The 16487-nt window shown below is 38.0% G+C and overlaps 2 protein-coding genes across 3 annotated transcripts; one reads left to right on the forward strand and one right to left on the reverse strand.

Moving 5' to 3' along the window:
- Positions 1–67: 67 nt before the first annotated feature.
- Positions 68–3643, reverse strand: cyp2r1 (cytochrome P450, family 2, subfamily R, polypeptide 1). Its single transcript, XM_084934667.1, has 5 exons — positions 3286–3643; positions 2385–2526; positions 1647–2279; positions 1200–1529; positions 68–1041 (listed from the first exon to the last, which is right to left on the reverse strand). The coding sequence occupies exons 1-5, from the start codon at positions 3520–3522 to the stop codon at positions 824–826; spliced, it is 1560 nt and encodes a 519-aa protein (XP_084790793.1). The 5' UTR covers positions 3523–3643; the 3' UTR covers positions 68–823.
- Positions 3644–9878: 6235 nt separating this feature from the next.
- calca (calcitonin/calcitonin-related polypeptide, alpha) lies at positions 9879–13391 on the forward strand. Of its 2 annotated transcripts, XM_084934772.1 has the most exons (5): positions 9879–9961; positions 10370–10461; positions 10746–10877; positions 12111–12292; positions 12894–13391. In XM_084934772.1, exons 2-4 carry the CDS (start codon positions 10376–10378, stop codon positions 12271–12273), a joined length of 381 nt encoding a protein of 126 aa, XP_084790898.1. In that variant the 5' UTR covers positions 9879–9961; positions 10370–10375; the 3' UTR covers positions 12274–12292; positions 12894–13391. The 2 variants fall into 2 exon arrangements, with proteins under 2 accessions (XP_084790898.1, XP_084790890.1); XM_084934764.1 differs by lacking the exons at positions 12111–12292; positions 12894–13391 and adding an exon at positions 11521–11935.
- The last annotated feature ends 3096 nt before the right edge of the window (positions 13392–16487 follow it).

The following is a 16487-nucleotide window of genomic DNA, read 5'->3' on the forward strand; positions in this document are numbered from 1 at the left end:
ACATATTTACAGATTTGAAATGAATAATGTTAGGTCTTTTAATTTTTTAGAAAATACTTTATTAATTTGCATAAAACTCCTTCAAAAACACCAGCATTACAAAACAAATAAAGTACAAACAAATGTTAACATTCCACTTAAATTCAGTACATACTGAGAAGCACCATTTAACAGAAACCAGCGTTGCAAATTCAGTTTCTAGAAAAAAAAACGGGTTGCATTTGCTTCCTAAGAAAAAGATTTTCCACAGACCGTTATGCCTGGAGAAGGGGTCAGTGTCAGTCCACATGATGTGAATCTTGGCCCACGTCTATCTTCAGCACACAGTGTTACGAACGTTCTTGGAAAGTCTGTTCATCCCATTTTGTGTGACCCACATAAATTGCTGGTGTCTTCTGTCTGACCCAGTGCTATCCTGAACCACCACAGGTGCACATACTGTAAGTCATTGACTGGCATATAAGCTACTCATTGCTACTGTCCCAGGGTTCACAGATATTTCAGTCTCTGAGCTCAGAGAACTGAATCAATATGACACTCATGTTCCCAGGATGTTCTTTCATCACTTGCTGCCTCACCAGTTGTTTCCAAAAGGAGCATTGTGCAAACATGCATATTGCTCAGTTTAAAAAAAGAGAAGCAATAGTAATTAGATAAAGTGGATTAAATAATCAGATGTACAGCTGTATTTGCCATAAATGATGCTTTGGAAAAATGCAATGCATTGAAACTTCAGAGTGATACAGTTATCACGCAATTGCATTGTTGTGCAAAGTAGTGTAACACATAATGGCTAAACAAGCCATTGAAAATGTTCACCTGACTACTTGTAAAAAGGAGTGTATCCAGAGCAGGGAACTTTCTGCTGCCTGCGGATTGCACAGATGTAGTAAGTTTTGGGCTGTAAGGTCATGCCCAGCTTGGGAGTGACAGTTGGGACAGTTCCTGGAGGGAACTGAAGATGAAACCTCTGCAACAAAGTTGTGAAAAAGAGGAACATCTCCATTCTAGCCAGCTGTTCACCCAGGCACCCACGCCTCCCTGAAAAAAAAGAAAAACTGTTAGTTTTTCACACACACACACACACACACTGCATCTGGCTAATTATCTCAAGTCTGCAAATAAACAGGAAAGTCTTTGAGGAATAACTTGGTTTAACCAATCATAGCTAATGCTGGTTTTGAGAAACGAAGCCTTACCCAAGGAGAATGGAAGGAAAGCCTCGCGCCTCACAAAATTGCCGCTGCTGTCCAGAAACCTCTCTGGTGAGAAAACACCAGGATCGTTCCAGTACTTCTCATCGAAGTGCACCGAGTAGAGGTTTGTGATCACCATAGTCCCTTTGGGGATTGTGTACCCATTGACTTTTGCATCTTGGGACGTGGCACGGAAAATCCCAAGTGGTACAATATTGCAGAAGCGTAGAATCTCATGCAGCACAGCCTCTATGTATGGCATCCTCTGTTTGTCCTCCAAAGTGGGCGCCCTCCCACTGGACAGCACGCTGTCGATCTCCTTGTGCACCCTCTCTTTGTAGGTAAAAACACAGATTATTAGGTGAGATTATATAACCATTAAATTTAGAGCAAACTCAGACTAAATAATTAGAAGTAAAAACATTTTTGGGGGTTTCTACTACAACTGACCTTGTATGTTGGGATACAGAGCCATGTAGAGCATGGCCCAGCGCAGAGTGTTAGTTGTAGTCTCTGTACCAGCAATAATGAGCTCACCCACTGAATAGATGAGATTCTCATAAGAAAAGGACGACCCCTGAACGCCTGCATTCTGCTCCAACTCATCCAAGTAGGCATCAACATAATGGCGTGGTGCATGGGGCACTCTGCCCTGTGAGAAACCGTTTATAACCTCCTGTAGAAAGTTGTAAACCTCAGCAGCATTGCGGAAGAGCTTCTGGTGTTTCCCAAAGGGCACGTACTCAATGTAAGGGAAGGCATTATAGAGGAGGGCCCAGCCACTCACTGCTAGTTCCACATTCTCACTGAATATCTCAATCATGTGCTGGAAGTTGCGATCATCGTAGGTAAAACGCTGCCCAAAAATGATCAGATTGGTGATGTTGGACACTGCGTTGGTCACAAGATGTTTGGGGTTGAAGGGCTTTCCCTTGTGTTCATCGATGGCATCGACAAAAAACATGCACTCCTCCGAGATCTTCTTCTCAAAGAGTTTCTGGCCGCTGCCGAAGTAACGAAAAGAGCTGCAGGCCAGTTTGCGGTGTTCGTTCCAGCCTTTGCCATATTTGCAATTAAGAAGCCCTTTGGACATTGGAAGAGAAAAACAGAATTTAATCATTTTGAATCAAAATAACATTTTTTTAGATTGCAAAAAACGGCATTCACTGTTATATCAAAGCATCTTACCGCCCATTTTGGTCATTTTCTTGAACAAAGGTAGTGATGGCCGATCAGCAAACACCTCACCCTGATGGTAAAGGCACTCTCTGACACTGTCGTATCCATTTAACACCACAGTCAAGATGCCTCCCAGGTCAAGGCTGAAAATCTGAAAGGTGTGAATTCCATTATTAGCAGTCACTGCAGTCATTTAGATCTTCACACACATTTCTATCCACATTAAAGCCTCTGTTAGAGGAATGTACTATTTTTTAGACAAATGTATTCGCATTTGCAAGTCTTTGCTGGTCTGTTCTTTCCAAAGTGGCTGTCTGAACTAGAGAAGGAGTTCCCTGGTATTCAATAGAGAGACAAACGGTTTTATAATACACACACTCAGTGGGCACTTTTTTGGTAAACCTTGACAATAACATGACAGCATCACACAGTTACTTCTGATTTTTTGTTTGCACATTCCTAATGTGAATCTCTTGTTCCACCAAAGGAGCTCTATTGGATTGAGATCTGGTGGCTGTTAAGACCATCCGAGTACACTGAACGCACTGTCATGTCCAAGAAACCAGTTTGAGATGATCTGAGCTTTGTGACATGGTTTGTGTTCTGAAATAAACTGACGTGCAAACTACCAGGTTGCCATTATGAGTTTTATTCACCTTTGCAAGAGAGTCATATAAGGTCGGTAGAAATAGCGCTTTATATATATATATATATATATATATATATATATATATATACATATATATATGTGTGTGTGTGTGTTTTGGGGGAGGCCCTGACTTGTACGCTTTCCAGCTGTTCCCAGGCCATTAAGGCGAGTCTCTTTTGTTCTCTTGGTGTGTGGGTGTGGGCGTACACGCTGCAAACTAGTAAAAGCGTTAGATTCATAAAGTGCGCGTAAGGGCATTACCTGTCCATGAACTTCACTCTGCTTCTTGAGAAAGACGTGCGGCTCGGTGGCTAAAGAAAAAATGTTGCCTATCACAGGGATGGGAGATGGACCGGGAGGAAAACCAGGCGGTCTTCTCTGCTTGACGAGCTGGCGAACCAGCATGAACGCGAGGAGGGCGAAAGCCAAACAGCCCACACCGAGCAGAGCCTGCGCGCAGGGCACCGGCGTCAGAGACGGCGATTTTATTGAAATCATCTTTTTTTTCTTTTTTTTTTTTTTAAACCAAACAAACTTTTTCCCCCCTACAGATCAACTCTGCTGACTTCGGCTTCGCCTCTGAGCAAACGAAGCACACATGTATCTTCTTTCACGTTTCTATCCCCCGCCTCTAAGGCTAAGATTGGTCAGAAAATCAGTGTGACTTTGGCTGAACTTTGTTCAACTATCGATCAATGATCCGAAGAATTTCGGTGGCTATTACACGGAGTTTTGGCAACTATACATTCACTTCCAGGGGAGGTAGCGCAACATACAACTGCAATTCATCCTCTCGTTACTGGTTGTGAACATGCTTTAGAGCTTATGGTTGTGAAATGCATTTGTAAATGTATTCGATTAGACGAAGATGTGAATAAAAGAGGATGTAAAACAGTCACACACTAATTTCATCTAAATTCATTTCAAATCTATGACGTTACAGTAGGAGAGACTAGTGAATATATGGACACATGCAACTGAATAGCTTGCAGATGTCTCTCAGTTATCGATATAGAATATGCTATAGAGCATGAGTATGATGTATCAAAATAAGACTTCTTGGTAATTTTCACCCAAATTACAATGAAGCAGATGTACGTGCTCTTTGTCAGCTTTTATTTGAAGTTCAGCATGTACTTTAGGTCAGCGGTCCCCAACCTTTTTTGCGCCACGGACCGTTTTATGCCCGACAATATTTTCACGGACCGGCCTTTAAAGTGTGGCGGATAAATACAACAAAATAAAACTAGTACCGAAAAAAAGAAGATTTATTCATAACACACGTGAAAAGACCCAGGAAAACCGAGTTAATGATAAAAACGATAACAAAATAACGCTAAAAACCGATAAAAACCCTGAAAACCATACATTTCACACCCGAGCCTCAACTCTCGCGGCCCGGTACCAAACGATTCACGGACCGGTACCGGTTCAGGCTCTGTGCAAGTTTCTGGGTATTCATAGCTGGGGACTGTGGCTATCCTGGTCGCTTCCTGTAAATGTTGGGAGTACTTTAAAACACAAGGTTTTGGTTAAAAAGGCATTTCTAGGGGAAAAAAAAAGAGCCACGGATTGTGCCATTGGGTAAAATAAATTCCTGCAGGGACACACACCAACAGAATGGATTTCAGCGTGTGCACAGCAGGGTGAAGTATATATGTGCTATTAAGAAAAAAGAAACAGTGTTAACACCTTAGAAAGTCATGGGACAGCCAAGTGAATTAATCACAAGCTATTATTCGACTACTGCTGAAATAGGGAAGATTAGTATGTTATCTAACCGAACAATTCTTTACAACAGCAAAGTCTATTACTGACATTATAACTCAGTTTGTTGTAGATAACAGGAGTATTCCTTTATCTGGATGAGGGGGTACTCCTTAATCATGAACACATAGTACAGAGACATTATCAATAGCTTGATAGCGTGACTTTATCAGCAAGAAATATCAGCAAGGAAGTCAGCATTGATATTTTAAATCAATTGTAATGGCAACACTGGAATCCACATTCAACAAAGTGAAAGGAGCAGAAGAGGTAGGCTACTCGTGCGTTTATTAAAAAGCATGAGAACAAATGATTGAAGTTAGAGTGTAAAACTTTAGTAATAGTGCCATAATACAGAAATGTGATTTCCTGACACCACCAACTACTCATAACTATTAATAATAGTTATGATTATTATTCATTATGTTTTAGTTTGTATTTTTTGTTTTGGTATATTTTTTTTATATTTTGGTTGTTACCCATTTCCTCTTTTGTGCTAAAGCAGGGGTGGGGAACTCCAGGTCTCAATGGCCAGTGTTCTGCAGGTTTTAGATGTGTGCTTGATCCAACCCATCTGATTTAAATGGATAAATTACCTCCTCAACATGTCTTGAAGTTCTCCAGAGGCCTGGTAATGAACTAATCATTTGATTCAGGTGTGTTGACCCACCCCTTGAGGCCCTTGAGGCCTGGAGTTCCTCACCCCTGTGCTAAAGGAACAAAAAAACAAACAAAAACAACAACAACAAAAAAACCCATAAGGAAATGAGCAACTTCAAGTTTTAGGTTCAAGTGTCAACCTATATTTTGTTTTCAAAAATAAGAATAATCTTTAATATTTTAATATTTTGATGGATTATTTAGCTAGTTGTCTTAATGATAGCTGCTGTACTAGCATTCTTTACATTTTCATTTTTACTTGTGTAATCATAACTCACTGATAGTAAAATTAACGGCTCACAGAGTGCTTCTGGATTCATCAAACTTACTGAGGAGTCCAGGTACGTTACCAGGTTTTTAAGCAAATAAACTTTGACCCCCGTAATCTGTTGCAGGTTCTTTTACCTCAACCCATTAAAGGTTAGGTCATGGACTAAATCAAGAGGGTAAAGTTGAAGGCACGTGCCACTTTCCAAACTTGTGCAGTTATGTGTGATTTTTTCAGGATTACTGGATGTGTATGTTTTAGGACAGGACAATAAAACAATGATTGATGAAAATTATGTTTAATAAAACAAAGCCCAAAGTGGGCACAAACAACAACAACCTACCTGGTAAAAGTACATAGGTCTCACATTATGTCATTATAGCTTTTATAGACACAAAATACTTCTAAAATTTGCTGGCCACACCGCTAGACAAGTTTGTCCTGATTGACTCCTCATTACACATGAAGTTGTTTACCCTGCCATTGCTTCCTGCTAAGACAGCTGGTATTTTTTTCTTTTATTAAAAAAATCCTTCTTCTACAGAGCTCTCTGATTCAGATCTGTTAGAACTACTACATAATAAGGAGAATCTTGCATTTTGTCTTTGCTTCCTGCCATCTCCCTGAATCAAAGACTAGTCTGGGAGTGTTAAACATCTGTCAAATCTAATCAAAACTCATGTTCTCTTACTGTACCTTGTTAGTGGATTAATCAAAACAGAAGAGACAAGAGTGGCCAGATGTTTCATACGGACACTCAAAAAGGCTACACTGGATTTAGACAAAGAAGACTCAGTTTTATTTCAAAGATATTTGAAAGAAATTTGAATGTTATTAGTAGAAAATGTAGAAAACAACAAATGCCACAAGCATACAAGCATTATAGGGTGCCAGTAAATATCTGAGAAGGAGACGAAAAGAAAAATGTCATAATTAGAATAGCTGTCCGTGTATAAACAGCCCCAAAATGACCACTAGAGGGCATAAAAATGGTTAGGTCTGGTTCAACAGTTACTTTCTCACACAGACTTGTAACAATGTAACAATACATTTTCTCACATCACCGGTTTTATAAAATAAATTCACTTTACTTGATATGTGAAGTCCCACAAAATCTTGGCAGAACCTGATATGAGTTAAGAAAAAAAGACTTTACGGCACATTACCCAAGATCCTAATACTATGAAAAGTTTTTAAAGAGGTAGCCACCACTATATATACATATATATAACTATAGCCCCATCCTGGAGTGACTTTAGTCATTTCTAGCATACAGGATATCAATGCAGTTACCATATGTGCTGTAGGAAACATCAGTCTGCATATTATGAGGCTATTTGTGGAGTGCTCTTCCTGCTTTGCTATACTGTGTGCATGCATGCTAGTTTAATTGGGTGGGACTCTTGACTACTCTGGTTCTACAGTAAATTATTTACCATCTGGATGACCGGAATTATCAAGTGCATGTGGAAAATCTAATAACTGGCCTTCTCTGTTAATGCTAATACTGTCCAGAACCTCGTCTTTCTAACAACATAATGACGCTGGCAGGAACATCAAGAGCTCTTGTAATCCCTCTGCAACTTCTGGGCAGGTGTTTAAATGTTAAATTGAGTTTGGTTAGCTTTCTAATGGAGAGCAGCAGGTGGAAGTACCTCTGCTGAAGCATACTTCACTTCTTTGTGTTTATAATTCCATGAAGTTGAATTTTATGTTCCATTTGAAGATACGGGGCAATCTGTAAATGTCCTCCTCGGGCTGCTCTTTTCCCAGGACTTTGCATAACACCATTTCTACAGTTACATTTCTTTTATCCACTGTTTGTTTTTTGTTTTTTCATTTTTGAGCTCTTACAGGATAGGTTGACATTTGATTTCTGACCATGGGTTTAAAACATATTTAAACATGTTATACTCACGGCCTATTTAGTTGTGCTCAGTGCTTCAGTACAGCTTTACTTTTTGCATATAAGCCTGTTATAAAAAAAGAGAGAGAGGGAAACCACCTCTTTAACAAAATGCATACATTCAAATTCAACTAATTTTTGTTCAGCAGCTTTATTATGTGATAATTACCTCATGGTGCCTGCACAAATAATGATATAAACAAACATTAGGAGTTTGGAAAGAATAATTCTTGTAAAGACTAGAGTTACTTCTGTTTCCGAGCAGTTACATTCACAGTAACTCTGCTGAGACTGTCAGTGATGAGCACCGCGCCGAGCCTAATGTTGCCCTAGCTGTCATGAGCATTCTCCTGTGTTTCAATTAATCTTCCAGGCCAAATCATGCTTAACGTTAGCGAACGTGAATATTGTGAGCTAATTGCAATCTTGACAATGCACTTTTCCCTTTGGAATGTAATTTCTCTGCCTCATTTGGTGTCCCTGGTCAACCAGGGAGTGGCCAGTTGGGGCTCTAAGCGTCAGTCCAAAACAGTGTGAATGATACTTAATTATACAAATGCTAATACAATATGTATTTGATCTGTTTGGCTTATTAGAGGGGGCACCTTACATCCTTTTCTGAGTTGGGAATGATTCAGTGTAGATTTACATCATTATTACAAAACTCTTGGCTTCGGTATTAACTGTCATCTTTTGAGAAAACCAAGATGTAGCATCGAATTCCAGATTCTTGTTTTTTCATGCCCTTCAATTTTCAATTATGTGCTCTACTTGGCTAACGCTGCACTTAAAGTTGGGGATGAGCAGTTACCTAAAAGATAAATATATATATAATTAAAATGTCTTGGCAGAGAACAAGATAATTAACATTAGTCATTGTGAATGAGATTGCTTGCTTTAAAGTCTTTCGTTTTCACAAGCTTCAGCCTTTCAGGAGTAGTTTCTGACAGCATGTGGAGCTGGGGGAAACTAATTTAGTGCTTCTGGTATAAGAGGCTGCAGGTCTGCACAATAGTACTAAAAGGCTCATCTACTCTAATGAGTTTCCATGTGACGCAAAAAATAACTAGGAGGCAGGATGGTTTATGATACCTCATCCGATATCATTACATAAAAGGAATTAGAAGATGGCCAGAGACCAACAGCCCAGTAATTAGCTCGGAGAAACAGGATGGATACCAGGAAATAGAAGGTTTAGCTGATCGATGTATCTCACTGTGATGCTATTCCCATGTATTAAACAACTGCCTAACTAGCTAACACAACTAAGAAATTAACTCCAGATTCACTGATTCACAACATTACATTTAAATTGTTGTCAAATGGGACATCATTGTGTTCAGTATTTCTCTACACCTCATGATGCCAGGTCAACCGTAAGATCAGCTAGAAGAAGATAACCTGATTGGCAGTTCAGGAGGTAGAAAAATAAATTACTGTGATAATAAATCAATTTAGACGCATATTATGCATTCTTACGAGTCTTAGATTTTCTTGCTATCAGTAGTAATGTGTGAGGTTTTAACTGAACGTAAATTGTTTAGCATGTTTAATCAGCTGTGTTGTTAAGTCATAGATAATCAAGATGTCTTTTTTTTAGAGGTATTTTAGCATTTTTCTGCAGATGGCATTCGAACCTGTTCACATTCAGTAACCAAAAGTAAGGGGGATCTATGAACACCACATTATCATATATTTGTGTCATGCACAGCCTGTTTCCTGTTTGTTTTCACTGTCAGTCTTCTGTTTGTAAGTGTCAGGGTTAGCTTTTCTCCTGAACAATGTCCAGTACCTAAAGTCCGAGTTCTTAGTGCTACAAAGGTCACTCTCCTTTGTCTTAGCTAGTTCACAATAACAACTAGTACTAATCATATGTTGAACCTGATCTGGAGCGGTTTATAATTAGAGTTTTAGTTTAAAATTGGCTTCAAGAGCCATATTTTTGCTTTGATAATGTCTCTGATTGGCATAAGAAGCACTCAGTTGATGAATTTTATGCAGAAGAGTCACATTTCTTTTGGTTAAAGGTTGACTACACTGCAAATTCCACCACCAACAAAAAACAAATACTTGACAACACAGTAAATTTGACTGTGTAGTGATGTCATTTGCACAGAGGCACTTTTGTTGGCTTACTTTAAGAGACAAAGGACTTCTGATTGGCTGGTAGTTTGAGGTAAAGCATTTGATTGGCCAATAAGCTACCGTTGAGTGCTCACTCACTTGATGCTGAAACCCATAGGGAACATATATAAAAGCGTGTACTGTGGGAGTGCTCAGCAGATCCACGAGTAGGTCCATCACTTGAACCTTCAACAGCTGAAAAATCTTGTACGGTAAGTAGAGAAAAGATTGCTTACTTTGGTTTTACTGAAAAATGTGCTGTCAGTCTTAGAAACAGCAGATTTTAAGAAGGTGGGTAAATCGGATAGTAACTGGCACCCACTGGTGTGTTGTTAGGATGTCTCTGGTTTGCTGCTGTTAATTTTGCTAACATGGAAAGCTGGTGGTATAGTTTCTGGGGGAACATGCAGTTACTAATAACTCTCCTGCTTTCAAGGACTCAAGCAGAAAGGCAGTGTGTGTGTGTGTGTGAGAGAGAGAAAGGGGATTCATACAGCTGTGGATGTATGCAATAGAGAAAATCTTGTGAGCATATGTGGAAAACCCTTCAAAACAAATCAAAAAAACTTTTCCTGATCATATTTAATTACCTTGTTTTGTATTGTATGTGTCTTCCACAGTGAATAATGATAATGTTCAAGCTGTGGACGCTTTTTCTTGCTTATGCCTTGATCATTTGCCAGATGTATGTCTCAGAGGCAGCTCCAACTAGGTGAGAACTGTGTTATTATTCCTATGAAAATAAAATATTGACCTTTAAAAAGTACGATTATCATTTGTATTTACATACATTATTACATGTTGCAAGCTGAATGAAATATTGCTACTTTAGTGTACTCCAGTAAAAAAACAAACAAACAATCACTTCACATAGTTTTTGGTTTACTTTGTGTGCTATTGTATTTACGCTGGACAACACCTATAATTTATGAGCAAGTGCATTGGCAGAGCCTGAGAGATCAATGCACTGTACAGTAATTGAATGTGTATTTTCAGAACCAGTAAGGAATCCATGTCAGATGGAGTCACACTATCAAATGATGACGCCCAAAGGTTGCTCAGAGCTATGAAGGAGTTCATGCAGACAACTTCAGAGGAGCAAGCCCAACAAACAGCTGATGGGAACAAGTATGACTCTTTGTAATCTATCTATCTATCTATCTATCTATCTATCTATCTATCTATCTATCTATCTATCTATCTATCTATCTATCTATCTATCTATCTATCTATCTATCTATCTATCTATCTATCTATCTATCTATCTATCTATCTATCTATCTATCTATCTATCATATTGTTACACTACACTTTTGGATAAGCCCAACAGCTCCAACTTCGTGTTTATTACTTAATAAGGTATAGAGTGAGATCTGTAAACATTTTCATTACCTGTTAATGCATGGACAGCAATTATTCATTCATCCATCCATTTCTTGAATGTTAAATGACATGCCTGGAACAGGAATAGGCCTGGAATAGGCGCAACACTGGAAAAGCATGATGTCATACATACAGGAACCTGCATGATAGCCAGTCTTAGAGCAGATTATACCGATAGCATGAAAACATGCATAAGCTATTTTGGTTAATAAGATATCATTATATGCATTCAAAACCGTTAGCATGCCTTTGAAATATTAATTGAAGCTTTTCTGCTGGTGCATGACATTTCAGGAAAAAACCCCCCATATGTCTGCATGTAAATAGTAATAATTATCTGCATGTTACTGTAAGCCTGTTTTTGCATGTTTGTCTCCATCTCTAACAGCTTGGATAGACCCATGTCTAAGCGCTGCACAGGCTTAAGCACTTGTGTGCTGGGAAAACTCTCCCAGGATATTCACAAACTACAAACCCATCCTCGCACTGACGTGGGAGCAGAAACACCCGGCAAGAAGAGAAGTCTATTTGAGCAATATGAAAACTACAGCAACTCTTACAATTGAAGCTCTCAGCGCTAGCCCATTTATGTTACATTTATCTGAGTCAACATTTTCTTGCAGATATATACGTATACATGTATAGGATTGTATGTATTGTATGACCACCTTAAAACAAAGGGACAAAAAAAGCTTAAAGAGCTTAATGGCATTGCTTACATTAGATTTAGACAGCAAACTGAAGATTTCATCACCTATAAAGTTGTAGTAATTCTACAAAAAAATTTTCTTATGTAAATTTTTTTCCTGGCATTTTTCTCTTATAATAAATTCATATTTTACTTCAAATCAGTTTTTCAGTGCCTTTAATTTGGTGTTCATAATTCCAGACTGTATTGTTTGCTTAATGTCTGTCACATACGTTTCCAGTCTTATCTTGAATATCATAATTTGCTGTCTTGTTTCTATTCCTTACAAGCAATGCAACAGCACAAAAGCGGGCATGCAACACAGCCACCTGTGTAACCCACCGCCTTGCAGACTATTTGAGTCGGTCTGGGGGACTTGGATACAGCAACTTTGTTCCCACCAACGTTGGTGCCCAGGCTTTTGGCAGACGGAAGCGGTTCATCTCTGTGTGAGCACATTGCCAGATAAACGGTATGTTGTCACTGGATACAATAGACTGCAGGTAAATGATGGATAAGGCTTGCTGATCTGAAAAATGAAGTCAATAAAAAGTTCTTTAAAATCTGCATTCTTTCTAATTGCAAGCAGGGTGCAACTCTTTTGACTCCACAAAAGATATACAGTATGCATTATAAAGTCTATGTTAAAAACATTCAGTTCACCCGATCAAGAGAAGCTTCTTCAGTTCTTTAGAAAAGCATGATGAACTGAAGTTGGTTCTTTAGAACTGAAGAAGCTTCTCGGATGAGAGGTGAAACGTCTTCAAGCAACTCAAAGAAGTCCAGACGCTTTTCTTTCCAAGCTCCTTTGACTAAGAGAGGGAGTAAACAAATTTAGTGTGTCAGAATAATCGTATTAAAACTCATTAATGTATTAATTCCTCCAGAAGATTAACTTTTGGTGTAATCTACTTCTGTAATCTAGTCATATTTCATTTTCCACTCTATTGTTAAAGTTTGATATAAATTCCTAAATTCACCTCAAAAATCTGGATCTTATACATCGTGTTGTGATTCACTGCAAGTTCAGAAAAGATAAACTTTTTTGTTTTGTCTTCTCTTTTTTTTTTTAGGACAAAGTGCCTCTTTCCTTGGGTGACATCAACTTCATCATCAATCCATTTACACACTTCATAAACACTGACTGATGTCTTGTTTTCAGGCTAACAAACATTTCCATTGACGATTAATCTGTGCTTAAAACCAGAGAAATAACTACAGTTACAGAAAGGTAACTCAATAGGATAAAATAGAGTGGATTTTCTTTCTGTCTCAGCTGCGCTTCTATTCTGTGCTGATGTATCCATCTACATTAAAACCACCTTCACCTTCTTGTGGATTGCTGTAAAACACTTTAATTAAATTATCGTGAAAAATACAAATGTAAAATGCAGGAATAAATTGTATTTTAGCTACATTAGACTCTACTGTCTTACTGTGTTGTTGATCGACTCATGGACAAAGAAATGTACAAAGAAATGTTGATTTGTTTTTAAAAAGGTGCAATTTAAGTTGTATTAAAAATATGAAGTTGGTTTCTTTCGGAAGCTGCTCCCTGTGGTCGCCACAGCGAATGAATCTGCATGTTGAGAAAACTAAACTATGCTCTTGATTCTTAATTAAACAGTAAGTATTGAATTATGAGTTATACATTATTATTTCATTTTATCTTGTCATGTGACACAAAAGCAAGCACAAGCACAACACTTGTGTTATTTCTTTCCTGTTGGCGGTTCACATTTTATTCTGGTGAGAAATAACTTACATAACTTACATTAGCATCATTTGCCAACCAATCAATTGCCTTTGAAAATGGCATCATCTGGCAAACGTCCACAATAAAACCGATTGGCCTTTCCTGATCATATAGATCTAATCCTCTGAGACTTCTGCCTTTTTCTTTTCAGACTTTAGCTGCAGCAACCTTTTAAAGTTTTAGTCTAATTGATCTATATTACTAAATTCACAGATAAAGTTGTTGTAATATAATGGCAGTGCTTTAAGAATAAGGAGATGTACTTTTAGTGAAGAGGGCGTTTCTGTCAGACCAAACCATCTAAAAAATTTTTTATGCTTTTCCCTTAACAGTTAAACGGGTTGAGTAGGTCTAAGTGGAACTTCAGAAATGAAGTAAACCAGCTTATAAAAATAAAGCTCTACATAAGTTGACAGACTTCGAGAAAAAAGAAAGAGCTAGCTAACTGTGTGGCAATACATTGCAGAAAAGCTTTTGTTTGTGTTGATACACACTGACTGGCCACCTCATTAGGTACACCTATTTAACTATTACTATCTAATCAGCCAAACACATGGTAGGGACTCAATCAATACATGTAGGCATGTAGGCTTGGTCAAGATGACCTGCCAAAGTGGAAACTGAGCATTGAATGAGGAAAAAGTTGATTTAAGTTACTTTAAACAGAGTATGACTTTTGGTGCCAAATGGGCTGGTCTTAGTATTTCAGAAACTGAAACAGTGTACTGAAAAAGAGAACATATCCAGTGAGCAGTGGTTCTCTGGGTAAAAAGTCAGGAAAAAGATGTGACTGCTTCGAGCTGATAGCAAGGCAGTAGAATTCAGAAAACCACCAGTTGAAACCAAGATCTACAGAAAAGTATCAGCAAGAACCACAGTGACCTTGTTTACTGAAAGCCTTCATTTTATATTATTTCACTTTCAATATGATAATTGTTACAAAAACCTTGAAGTTAACATGTGTAGTACACCCCATTACAGATGTGCTTGCAGGAAATACTGTCTTAGAGGCCAAAAACACCTTGTCTTTAGCTCTACCTGAGCTCACCGTCTCTGTGTGTGTCTGTACATACTAGCCTTCTTGTAAACTGTGCCAGTGTCATCATCACTGCTGCTTTTGTGTTATCAGTCGGTTTGCTGAAAAAATGGGAGTTGGGTAGGTTTATTGTTGTCAGACTTTTTATTCACGTTACTCCTATCATCAAATTAATACTGGTCCACTGTTTTGAAGTCTTGGCTTTAAAATACGTGTGTTTATAAAAAAAACCCTCTTCTCTAGAATACACATTAAATTTGCTGTTAGCCAAATTTTGATTACTCATGCTGGTTTACTTGTGTGAGTTTTAATAGCATTAGCTAACATCTCGGCTAATGCTAACTGAATGCTCAGACAACATGACTGGTCAGGTGCAATGTTGATCCTTGACCTGGTATGAAGATATCAGAGCTGCCATCGGAGCCTATACTTATGAAGATGTTAGCATGATGCTACTGCTAAAGAATTAAGCTAGCTGCAGTAGGCTATGAAGTTTGGACCAAAAGTAAACTTCTGTTTGGTTTAGAGAAGTGTATTTTCCCCAGACAAAGTAAAAAAGTCTTAAGGTGAATATATATATATTTTTTTTACTTTTTTTACTTGTATAGTAATGACATCATACCAGGAGGAGGCAAGTTCTAACTTAATTGCTGTACCATAAGTTAAAGATAATGCTGTGAAGAGGTGGGATAAAAAGACCCAAGAAGACCCAAGAATAGTCCTTGCTCTTGTGAGGGAGGGAAGTTTCACCCAAAGGTAGTAAACATATTTTAAATAGATTGCAAAAATGTGCTGCAAACAGAAACATGTTAACCCTTTATAGAAATACGTGGAATTTCACATTTTTAACCTTAGCGTGCTAGTGGAATTTATTGCAAGATTTTGTTTTTCTTTTTACTTTTGTGCCTTTCCCCCCCCATAGTTTTTCATTTTTATGTTGCAACTCAAGCTCAGCTACGTTAACATATATAGTTCATGGCTCTGTAGAGTAAACATTTTTCTCCCAAAAAGTGTGTATGTAAAAATGTAGGACATATAAACTTAAAGGAACGTTTTGGAACATTTTTCTTGACTCACATGTGCAAGTTTGACAAATATAACATCAAAAAAGAATCAAAGTGAAGTCCTGTCCAGTTCAAGGCAACAGCTTCATAGTGCTTTGTGAAGCTGATATAAGGTGGCAATAATCTCCAGTAAATTAATGTGGCTAAACATTTATGTACTTCTCTTCAAAGATTTAAATTCATTTCTTCAACATAGCATGTGTATATAGACCCAAATTCCAGTTGTGCTATTCTGTGTCATGGTACTTGATGGGCAGGCTTTCATTAAAGAGTCGAGTAGACAGTTGCAAGAGAAAAGAGTACATTTTTGAGTCAATATCAATCCAACTTTGAAGGAAAACAGTAACAGTGCAGTGTAGATCTACTGAAAACAAAAAAAAAATTGACATGGAAAATCGTAAATGTTTAACAAGAAGTAAAAAAAAAATAGTGTTTTACAGTTTTTCTCCATTGGTTTGGCTCATTTCTTTCTCAAAATAACATGGACAAACCTCCAAACCTCTTGGCAAATGTTCACAACAGAATGGCATTTCTCATTCATTTTATCAAATGGCAAATGCCTTAGTACATGTCTCAATTGTCTCAGTGCATCTTTGCAAATGATTAAGTACAAGTAGCCTACAGTTATACAGTTAGCCCACATTTAGCACATTTTCCAAATGAATAGATCTTGTAGATCTAAACTGATTAGTTGATTCTCAGTCTAATGATCATTCCCTCCAAAACATGTCAGCATGATTTCATTGTATAAGTACTCGCATGCACAACTGTCTGTTCAATTGTCAAAATTGGTCAAGAACATAATACCATG

This window comes from Perissodus microlepis, chromosome 1 (genome assembly GCF_051167445.1).
Source record: "Perissodus microlepis isolate ML-2025 ecotype Zambia chromosome 1, ASM5116744v1, whole genome shotgun sequence".
Lineage (NCBI taxonomy): Eukaryota > Metazoa > Chordata > Actinopteri > Cichliformes > Cichlidae > Perissodus > Perissodus microlepis.

Coding starts and splice junctions, on each gene's coding strand:
- cyp2r1 (XM_084934667.1), bottom strand. CDS start 3,522: ATGATTTCAATAAAATCGCCGTCTCTGACGCCGGTGCCCTGCGCGCAG. Junction 2,280..2,384: donor GAAAATGACCAAAATGGGCG/GTAAGATGCTTT, acceptor CAATGTCCAAAG/GGCTTCTTAATTGCAAATAT. Junction 1,530..1,646: donor TCTGTATCCCAACATACAAG/GTCAGTTGTAGT, acceptor TTACCTACAAAG/AGAGGGTGCACAAGGAGATC.
- calca (XM_084934764.1), top strand. CDS start 10,376: ATGATAATGTTCAAGCTGTGGACGCTTTTTCTTGCTTATGCCTTGATC. Junction 10,462..10,745: donor TCAGAGGCAGCTCCAACTAG/GTGAGAACTGTG, acceptor GTGTATTTTCAG/AACCAGTAAGGAATCCATGT. Junction 10,878..11,520: donor CAAACAGCTGATGGGAACAA/GTATGACTCTTT, acceptor CATCTCTAACAG/CTTGGATAGACCCATGTCTA.